Source organism: Lathyrus oleraceus, chromosome 4 (assembly GCF_024323335.1).
Source record: "Lathyrus oleraceus cultivar Zhongwan6 chromosome 4, CAAS_Psat_ZW6_1.0, whole genome shotgun sequence".
NCBI classification, from domain to species: Eukaryota; Viridiplantae; Streptophyta; class Magnoliopsida; order Fabales; family Fabaceae; genus Lathyrus; species Lathyrus oleraceus.
The window spans coordinates 243,725,507-243,736,924 of NC_066582.1; the positions used below are offsets into that span (position 1 = coordinate 243,725,507).

At 32.7% G+C, this 11,418-nt stretch overlaps 1 protein-coding gene across 1 annotated transcript; it reads left to right on the forward strand.

Moving 5' to 3' along the window:
- Nucleotides 1–6,061: 6,061 nt before the first annotated feature.
- On the forward strand, nucleotides 6,062–10,448 carry LOC127074836 (probable methyltransferase PMT21). The gene is made up of 8 exons (XM_051016226.1): nucleotides 6,062–6,428; nucleotides 6,522–6,808; nucleotides 7,410–7,558; nucleotides 7,674–7,869; nucleotides 8,304–8,514; nucleotides 8,655–9,327; nucleotides 9,426–9,503; nucleotides 9,835–10,448. The coding sequence occupies exons 2-8, from the start codon at nucleotides 6,542–6,544 to the stop codon at nucleotides 10,055–10,057; spliced, it is 1,797 nt and encodes a 598-aa protein (XP_050872183.1). The 5' UTR covers nucleotides 6,062–6,428; nucleotides 6,522–6,541; the 3' UTR covers nucleotides 10,058–10,448.
- Nucleotides 10,449–11,418: the final 970 nt, after the last annotated feature.

An 11,418-nucleotide genomic window follows, 5' to 3' on the forward strand; every position in this document is an offset into this window, starting at 1 on the left:
TTAGGCTTAATATCATTTTTGGTCCTGTATGTTATCCTCGGGGTTTCATTTTAGTCCCTTAACTTAAAAAAGGTCCATAAGGATCCATTAACTCTTAAACATGTATCAAGTTAGTCCTTCTTAGTTAATTTGCGACGGAAAAACTCAGAAATTGTTTGATAAATTCATCGATAATTTAGCTAAAAGGACTAACATGATACGTTTTAAAGAATTAAGGGATCAATATAGACCTTTTTAAAGCCAGAGGACCAAAATGAACACTGACGTAAACACACGGGATCAAAAAACGATATTAAACTTTTTTTTGATCAGGTACAAATGATGTAAAGATTTTCAGTGTCATAAATCACATTGGATTAAAATAAATGGTGTCCCTATAACCAATAACTTGGATGTTATGATTTTATGGACTATTAAAACATTGACAACAACTTATGCTTATAGTGTCAAACATTGTTAGCTTATAATAGTTTTATAGATATTATATTTTGTTGAATTGTATTGACATTATATTATATTAGATGCTAAAAATAATAATACTTAAGTCTCAAAATAACAATACGTACATAAACGGAAAATAATAATACGTGAGTCTGAAAATAATAATAGATAAATAAAGTAATCTAATGGATTACTCTCGAAATAAGTCTGTAAACTCAGAGTCGTCATATCAACACTTACTCAATGGATTTAAGATGAAGTGAGGAATCAATCAATGATAGTTTCAAATATGAGGGTCCTGCATTATAGACATGAACATGTGCAACTCTCTGTGGATCCCAAGAGGGTGGTACCAACCAAGAATGCGAAAATTTATAATATCACTCCAAGTATCCAACATCAACTTCATATGGAGTACTAGCCCTAACTGTCTGATCAACCACCTAATGCACATTAGAATGGTAATCAATCCACGTATCATCAACATCACATGTGTTATAATAATAAGGTGAATGAGGTATGTATTATCTAAAGCTAAACTGATGTGTGCGCCTGTTTGGCAAGTATGAAACAATTGTCCCGCACCATCTAAGACATCCCATATAAAGGCATATGTATCATCAAATGGTTGTTCTTGTCTATGTGTCTCGAATCGGTGTCATATGACATCAACATGTGTCATCTCATCCAAAATAATCCTTGACTTATTGGCCTTTTTGTGCTCTTTACTTATACGCACATCCCATAGGTCGAGGAAGTCCATAACCGTTAGTTGGGATCTGACTCTCTGCTCTCTTACCAACTATAAGAAAAATATTTGTGTATCAAACACTGTTAAAACATTAATATTATCAATAATAAATGAATAAATACATAAATAAAAGTAAATAAAAATAAATAGTAAAAAAATACATGTAGCGAGTGGTGTATTCACCGAACTGCTTGTAGGTAAACATAAAGGTATCTCCTAGAATCTGTACAGCATGACCAAAGAAGTTTTGCCCCAACTATATATACCAAATGCTGACAGGTTCCTAAAAAGTGGTAGATATTTTTCCTATACGAGAGTAAAACTCTTGCCAACAAAAATAATGCAATCGACTAGTGATAAGTGCCAAAACTACATAAAATACGTAGGCACTTATTAACTTATTTTATAACTAGTCAATATAAAGACCCATTATTCATAAAAAGAAGTGATAAAAACACATGTTTGGACTTTTTACTTGCACATTTATAAAAAAAACTGGTGGAAGGACTGAAAAACCACCAAGCAAGACACAAAGACCTTGCCAAGACCATTTTCCTACAAGCAAGGCTCGCTAGGACAAGTCCATGGCGCGTTATGCAAGTACATTTGGGAGAATACTTCAAGGCTAAGTTACTTCATTGTGAAGGAATGGTTTGTGTGCTAGTCAAAGATGGGCAGTCCGCCTAGCGAGCAAGGGCTAGTTGTAAGTTGAGTTGTCACTACTTAACAGTGAAGAAAGTAAGTACGCTAAGCAAAAATGGATAGTAAAAAAATACATATAGCAGCGTGATGTATTCGTCAAGCTGCTTGAAGGTAAACATAGAGGTATCTTCTAAGAATCTGCACAGCTTAACCGAAGAAGTTGTGTCCCAACTATACTTACCAAATGCCGACATGTTCCTAAAAAGTGGTAGATATTTTACCTCTACGAGAGTAAAACTCTTGTCAACAAAAATAATGCAATTGACTAGTGATAAGTGTCAAAACTACGTAAAATACGTAGGCACTTATTAACGTATTAGTTAATATAAAGACCCATTATTTATCAAAGAAAAGTGATAAAATATATGTTTGGACTTTTTACTTACACATTTATTAAAACAGGTAAAAGGACTGAAAAACCACCAAGATAAAGGTGAGAAAAATACACAAGAATGGGGGGTGGATGGGGTGAATTGTGTATGCCAAGAAATTGTTTCGCTTCTGATAATACAACTTCAGAATCTGAACAACGTTCAGAGTCTGATATCAGAAATAGTAACATCAGCAGAAATAACAATGATCAGAAGTAAAAGCAATCAACACACAAAGATTATAGAGGTAGAGAAAGAGTCGTTTAAGGGTTGAGCATAAGAGCAAATCTAGTGAAGAAGCATGCCAAGAGAGACGTTAGAAATGCATTTGGTTAGAATCATTATCAACTGAATAATGGCATTGTTCACATCACCTTTCGAAGTATTGGGTATCTACCAAAAGGTAATACTTACTCAAGAGGTCATGTCACCATTCCTTGAGTCTTGCAAAATGAAACCCTAGTTGACTCTATCTAGAAATTTGGTGCTTTGACAAGACTGGTCTTCTTTAGTACAATGAACGGACCAGAGACTCCTCAAGCCTTTAGAGTCTGAGTTGCCACCAGAGGTTGGAACACATGACCAGAGTCTGAACCTTCAGAGGCTGGTGAACACATTCAAAGTTATTAGATTATGATAAATCAGAATCAGAGTTATATTATTTCTCCACATATGCTTTCAACATGATTAACTTAGAATTAATTTTATGCTTGTGATCCTACACACTTTAACATATGTTAGTATACCTATTTGTTCTTTAAGTACTTTGTTACCATCAAAATCCAAGGGATATGAATAATCTTGTTCCAATAATCTCCTTATTTTTTTTATGATAACAAGCAAATGTATTTAAGAATAATGGTTTGTCAGTTTAACTAACTTGACAACATCGGAGTATGAGGTTTGCAAGCTCCCCCTGAGTCTAATAGTCCATAGGTTGAGTTTTGTAAGCCCTCCAAAGTCTTATCCCAATTAATTTAAACTTATTTTGATAAAATAATATTCATATGAAAGCAATATCAAAATATTTAGAGTTCAGGTAAATTAAAAGCATTCAAAAAGTACTTTTAACCCTCTTAAGTATTCTCATGAATTTCTCCCCCTTTTAACAATTTTTTAATAAAGACATATACTGATGGCTGATAAGCATATGTACCACAGATTTCAAGATGGTCAAAGGTAGATTCTGACAACATGGTTTTCAAGGAACGGTAATCACAAAGGCACAAGACTCAAGGAACATAGATATAAAGAGAAAGAAGATAAGAAACAAATCATTATAAGAGCAGATGCAGAAACAACACCAAATCACATAACTTTAGAGTTTTAAGAATGGGCAAAAGAAAGATATTCAAGGTAGACAATAGAGATTTTACAAAAGAGATACATAATTTGATGAGAAAAGATGTAAGCAAGGAATACAAGAAGGTTGGGGAAATAGAAAAAGCTTAGAGACCTACAACTGCAAATGAAGAAGACGCATCTGATGAAGTCTCTAAGGAGGGCAAGATTCTAGATGCAGACCTGAAAACTCTTAAGGGAGATTCATAAGCGAGAAAAAAACTTTCAAAATGTCACAAATTACAAAAAAAAAAGAATACAATAACCCCAATACTCCTTATATATTCCTAAGGAAAGGTGAATCGTGTGATCCTTGACATCGGGAAGTGTGAATCGCATCACCAATGGTTGAGATTTTAGTGAGCACTATTCGAAAAACATTTAAAGGGTATAGTACTAAAAAGAATCATTATTGTTAGGCATATGGACACATGTTAAACCATGCTTGCAAAAATGTCACTTTTCACGAGGAAGTAGTTTAACGATTCATTTCCCAAAGACATTAATACCTATCAAGACTCTTCTACTCCCTTCCACCAGAGCCTAGACGAAATACAAACCTGGTAAAGTCATTTCTCTACGATGTATGAACAAGTGCTTATGGGGAAACTGTTATGGGTCGTCCTCCAAAGTTACAAAGAATGCCCAATAGAAAACGCCGAGAGGGAATTCATATAGAACATGTGAACCCTCGTCTCTACTAAGGACACATGGTCACTCCCTGTGTCGTATCTCTTATTGTTGATATCTAATTGAATTGGCATCCGCACAAGGCACTATATCACATGCCAACAGTTATAACCGTCTATATTATATCAATATCAAATCGTAATATTTCAGGTATTCAATTCATTCCCTCTCTCATACTACTTTTTTTTGTATGTCAAGTGTGAGCATGAGTCCCACATCGGATCAAAAAGTAAATGTTAAACACTTTACAAGCATGAGTCCCATAGAGCTAATGCCACAAGGTTTTGGGTTAATAAATTGTGTCTCTCTCACTTGTATGATTGCTCGGAAAACTCGATGTGATGATCTCCGGACCCCCTCATGACCCAACAATTTTGACTAAGTGATTGACTTGGACTTTGGATTGCTAACCTTGTAGGTTTGTCCTTATATGTTGTATTAAAAGCTTGTCTCATCGCTTCAAGACCCAATTACACCATTCCGCGACTCGATTCTGATTCATGAAAGAAACACTAACAATTAACCCTAAACAATTTACCATTAAAAAAATATAAAAAAAATGTTTATATACCTATAAATTTTGTATTTGTGTATGATTTTTTTATTGATATATCTTTATTAAATTTTAGCTCAAGTAACTACTAATAAAATATGTTATTTAATATTAAAATTGACACAACTAATTAATATTTTAAAAAATATACACAGTTAAAAAAACAATTTAAAATAAAAAATTAAATATATTTGTGGTCCTACTAAATATCTTAAATTTTGTTTTTAATCTCTTTTTTTTTAAACTGATCTTCCTAAAATTTTTCATCCATATTTTTAATCCCTCCTGCAACTTAACGATAATTTTTATAACTTAGCCATAAAATTAACAACGATTTTAACGATGATTTATTACTTAACGATTGAATTTACGACCGTTTTAACGACGATTTTACCAAAAATATGAATACAAAATTTTAGAAGGACGAAAGAAATAATTTGAGAGATTAAAAATAAAATATGAGATATTTAGAAGAAATACAATCATATTTACTCTTAAAATAAAATAGAGAAACTATTAAATATTGTACGAAATACATCCTCACTTATCTTTATTATAAATAATATTTTTAATATTTATCGTTATTATAACTAATATTTGTAATGAACAGATATATTATTTATTTAATAAGGATTTAATTGAAATATACTGACAGTGTAAAGAGATTTTACACCGTCAGTTAATCCTAAACGTTAGATATTTAAATAAGTTTAATTTTTATTTTAAAAATTTATAAATTAATACAAACGAGTGAAATTGATGAATCAATAATATAAATCTTTTTACATTTATAGTGCATAATAATTAATCTATTTTAATAAATTAAAAAAATTTGAGGAAGTATTATTGTTCTCTCGAGTCCCAATACAATAATGCCAAGGAAACAAAGTGAAGAAAAATCGTGAAAATAATAAAATATAAAAGGCCGACATCCCTTTACAAAATAAAATAGTACTGTAGAACAAACAAATGCATTTTTTCTGACAAAGGTTAATGGCCCTCACGTTTTCTTATAAGACAAATGGCTCTCGTGTTTAATGTCAAGTGTGATTGATTACAACTATTAAAAAAATTAAAATATTTTTAAGCTAACAAAACATAATACAAAAATAAATTTGATTTCTAATAATGTGTTAAATAATATATCATTTAATAAATATGATAATAATTAAAGTATTCTGAGAAAAACAGAAAAGCAAAAAGAATGGATAAGAGAAGAAAGAGGAAATGTTGAAGTTAAAGGCAATGAAAGAGAAGAACTAATCACTTACTCACACTTGGTTATATACTATGGGTCAATTGAATTAGAGCTATAGTTAAAGTTGTTAGCGTCCCATATTTGACCTATCATTGCATGCCATTCTTTCCTTTTCTAACTTCTTCATACTCCAATACTGCTTCTTCTTCACTCTCTCTTTTTCTCTTTCCTTTCTTTTCTTTCTCTCAATCACACAACAAACAAACAAACAGAACGTAACTAACTAACTCTCTTTATCCGATTCTTTCTTCTCTCTCTCTCTCTCTCAGATCTGGTTCTATCTTTTCTCTATTTCGATCTCTCATCGGATTTTCGGTTTAGGTAAACAACTTAATTAACTGTTTCTCGTCTAATTAATCGCTTATTTTTTAAGCAGTTTGAGTATATTGTCTTTTTTTATATTTTATTTTACAGATAATCGATTATTTCACCTGATGATGATGAAGAATAATGAAGGAAAAGTGGGAGATAAGAGCAGGATTGTTCCTGTGTCAATCATATTTGTGGTGCTTTGTGGTCTTTCTTTTTATTTAGGTGTACTATTTGGTTCTGAGAATGATAAATTTGTATCGATTATCAGTCAGAGATCCGTTGATTTCCGCAAGGAATCATCGTCGATAAGTTCTTTGAAAAATAACTCTACCAGTTTTCCTGAATGTGATATTGATTATCAAGATTTCACTCCATGTACTGACCCAAGGGTAATATGAATTTTGTTTTCCGTTTTCTTATGTTATAGGATTTGTAGAGGAAAGTTTTCCTAGTATGTGTTTGGTTCTACGGTGACAATAATTGATTCTGAGTGAATTGATTTTGTGGAATTCATTCCGGTTAAAAGTGAGTTGGATGCAAAGTGATTTATATTTGGATACATTTATGTAAAAGTGAGATGAATAACAAATCTTGGTGTAAAAATTATGTTTAAACTCAAAAGCTACAGATTCTAGCTTCAACTAAAACCAATTCTAGTTTTGAAGAACCAAACACGTCAAAATTATTCAAAAATCAATTCTATACCATTAGAATTGTTTTTGACTCTTCCAAATGCTAAACCAAACATACACTTAATGATTAAGTTAGTGCTTGGATTGGCGAGCTTATCGAGATTGGCATAAGCGTTTGCAAGACTATTTAGGAGTGCATACATGATAGCTTATAAAAACAGCTTATAATTTATATAAAAGTAGTCTGCCTTTATTTTATTTTTTGTTATAGAAATAGCTTATATATAAGCATTTATATGATAGGCGTTCAATTTTAGTAGTTTATCCAATTAGGGTCTAAGTATGGTTAATCTTACAGAGATGGAAGAAGTATGGATCTTATCGATTCATTATGTTAGAGCGTCATTGCCCTCCGGTTTTTGAGAGGAAAGAATGCTTGGTTCCTCCCCCAGATGGATACAAACCTCCAATTAGATGGCCAAAGAGCAAAGATGAATGTTGGTACAGGTATAATATATGCCTTACAAGTTGCGACAAATCAAAATATAAGATTGGCATAGTTCAAGTTTCGTGCAATTGATATTTGGCTGCTCCATCGTGTTTGTTATTTTATGAATTTCAGGAATGTTCCATATGACTGGATTAATGAGCAGAAGTCCAATCAACATTGGTTGAAAAAGGAGGGGGAGAAATTCTTCTTTCCCGGTGGGGGTACTATGTTCCCAAATGGTGTTGGTAAATATGTTGATTTAATGGAAGATCTGATCCCAGGAATGAAAGATGGAACTATTCGAACTGCCATCGATACTGGTTGTGGGGTGAGTCTTACATCTCTATGTTTTTATCAGTGTTGTCAATTGCAGATCACAGAAAATAGAGGTTTGTTCCAATTGTACAACAGTATAGCGCCAATTCAACTGCTATTTGACAAAACTTTATACTAAATTACATATTGCCGAACAATAGTTGTTTGTTCAAATTCCTCTAGCACTATAGCCGTTATTTGACAGGATCAGTTTTGATGTAGGGAATAGCCTAGCAAATTACAGTTCTCCTTCTTTAACTACCATGTTCTAGTTCAACTATATGTGCTATTGCTTGTAGCTGTGCTTTCTTAATTGCAATGGAAATAAGTTTCAAAACCGACTAATTTTGTGACTAAAAAACACAGTTAATTTCAGTTGCAATTTTCAATCACATGATAGGCAAAAGAGATACATTGATTAATCCACATCACTCTTGTTCATTTTAGGTTGCTAGCTGGGGCGGTGACTTGCTGAATCGTGGGATTCTTACTGTTTCTCTTGCTCCTAGAGATAACCATCAAGCTCAGGTTCAATTCGCTTTGGAACGTGGTCTCCCTGCAATTCTTGGTGTCCTTGCTTTACACAGGCTTCCATTCCCGTCAAATTCCTTTGATATGGCTCATTGCTCCAGATGTCTCATTCCATGGACAGACTTTGGTATTTCTTCTATGGATTTTGCACTCTTTGATCAATCAAACATAATTTATTGTTTTTATGCAACATTTACCCGTGATCATGAACTTTACTGGTCTTGAACCTTCTTAAACTTTGAAATTCAAATTGAAATCTTTTACTAGGCGGAGTTTATCTTCTCGAAATACACCGGATTCTTCGTCCGGGAGGATTTTGGGTCTTGTCCGGTCCACCAATAAACTACGAGCGCAGGTGGCGTGGATGGGACACAACAATTGAAGAACAAAAATCAAACTACGAGAAATTGCAGGAGTTGCTGACTTCATTGTGTTTTAGATTGTATAATAAGAAAGGCGACATTGCCGTATGGCAGAAGTCTCCTGATAGTCATTGCTATAAAAACCTGACTAGAGATACTTATCCGCCTAAATGTGATGACAGCGTCGAAGCAGATTCAGCATGGTATACTCCAATTCGTACTTGTTTTTTGGTTCCGGATCCAAAATTTACGAAATTAGGTCTGAAATCGATTTCGAAATGGCCTGACCGGTTGCATGCTACACCCGAGCGCATTTCAATGGTTTATCATGGGAGTCCTTATACGTTCAAAGATGAATATAGTAAGTGGAAGAAGCACGTTACGCACTACAAGAAGTTGATACCTGAGCTTGGAACTGACAAGATAAGAAATGTCATGGATATGAATACAGAATTTGGAGGTTTTGCTGCGGCCTTGATTGATGATCCTGTATGGGTTATGAATGTGGTCTCATCTTATGCTCCCAACTCGCTCCCTGTGGTTTATGATCGAGGCCTCATTGGAACTTTCCATGACTGGTAATTTTGAAATAGAAATTGATGCATGGAGTTTTTATTTATGAATGTACTTTGTTCTTATAAATGATCTTTTGTTGATTGGATTTTTGTTTTGATAGGTGTGAAGCATTTTCGACATATCCTCGGACATATGACCTACTTCATCTTGCAGGACTCTTCACTGAAGAAAGCCACAGGTGACATTATAATGAGTTGTTTGCTGGTATTTGAACATATCAATAGTTAGTTTATATATACTTTTGGTCCTTGCAAATATTTCATTTTTTGCTTCTAATCCGTGTAAAAATATCTTTTTGTTTTTAGTCATTGTAAATATACATTTTTTTCGTATCAAAATTGGTCATTATAATATGTAGTTTATTTGGTTTTTTGTCCCTCAAAGTAAGGACTAAAATGAACATTACAACTACAAATTTGTGCTTGGCAAACTGAGCTAGTGATGCTATTTGTTTCTTAGTTACTTGTACTTCTGTCTGGTTCATTCTAACAATGATTGTTACTTAACAGATGTGAAATGAAGCATGTATTGCTGGAAATGGATCGGATTTTACGACCTGATGGGTATGCTATCATACGTGAGTCAAGTTACTTTTTGGATGCCATTACAACCATTGCCAAGGGTATGCGATGGGAGTGTCGTAAAGAAGATACCGAGCAGGGGGGTGACACGGAGAAGATATTGATATGCAAGAAAAAGCTATGGTATTCATCCATCAAGGTTTCAAGATGACAAATTAATGCCAGCAGTAGATTGATTCATATATTACGAAATATACATGCACGCATGAATCAATATAGTTTATAGAGTACATTGGTAACCCAATAATATGATTTATTACTTTATAGAGTTTTCACATATATATAGAGAAGAGAGAGTACAAGGAGTTAGAGAGAGATTTTCATGTCATTAATGTAGCTGAGAACCTCTTTTGGAACCAAAGAAACAGTTCAATATCAGTTGAATGCAGGTGAAGGAATGAAAGTCTTAGATTCCATAGGAAGAGTGTGATTTCCCTTTGAGTGCTACCATTTTAAGAGCAGTGATATTTAGAAATAGTTTTGCTGAGAATCACTTGTATTAATGTTGATCATGATAAGTATGTGGTTATCACTTGTGCTTAGTATTGTTTGTCAAAGATTGTTTTACAGTAAGTTGGTAAATGTTATACTTCTTAATGAGTGAAATCAATGGTTAAAAATGTATAGTGGGAAGGATGCAAGTTTTCTAGAGACCATAAAATGAATAATCTTGGAGCTACTTTGTTAGCCACACTAGGCCCACATGTGGCTGATTATGCATCATTATGTCTCAACTTTGTATTAGCAACTTTGTGGTACGCCTACAGTCTGTCTTCAACTCACCTACTGGTTTACCACCTAAAAAGAACAAGAATCACTCTGTTAGAGGGGTCCAAAGACACTTACTGTATTCACATGGCCAAAATGAACGAAATGGAAAAAAATGGTAAACAAAACGCTGCAGGCATCATCAAATCTAGTACGTTTTTTTCATCTCCCATTTTGCTGTAGTAAAAATGAAAGATTGGCACGTGATGATTTTGTACAGAGTATTGACCTCTTAATGCAATAACTGTCGAGGATAGTTTCTTTATACCAACTACACTTTCCAATCTATTAATTTAAGATCATAGGTAGGTAGAACCCTACGATGCACGAATTTGATTATAATTATTTTAAATATTTTAACTAATAAATAAATCAATAATTTATACATATAATTATATAATATAATAATTAATAGATTTAAATGGTAATAATATTAAGTAATTTAATGTATTAATAAGAAATAATATTTTAACACAACACTGGATTTAAATTTAAATTTTGCTTGTTATTATTTTAAAGTATTGATTATAAGCTTTTAGTTCAAATAAGATGAAAACTTTAATTAAAATTTGTATAATGTATATCAGAATGACATATATTATATCCTTAAAAAATTAAATTTTACTATGACTAATAAATATAAATCGATTACAAAATTTATACTTTTTATATTTATAAGTTAAAATATAATGAGATTGTAATAGAACAAATTTATTTCAATCTTTCGATTCATCACCATCATCC

Excerpts from the sequence above, each read along its gene's own strand:
- LOC127074836 (XM_051016226.1), top strand. The coding sequence starts at position 6,542 with ATGATGATGAAGAATAATGAAGGAAAAGTGGGAGATAAGAGCAGGATT. Across the intron at positions 7,870-8,303 it reads CCATCGATACTGGTTGTGGG|GTTGCTAGCTGGGGCGGTGA; the intron begins GTGAGTCTTACA and ends TGTTCATTTTAG. Across the intron at positions 9,328-9,425 it reads ATTGGAACTTTCCATGACTG|GTGTGAAGCATTTTCGACAT; the intron begins GTAATTTTGAAA and ends TTGTTTTGATAG.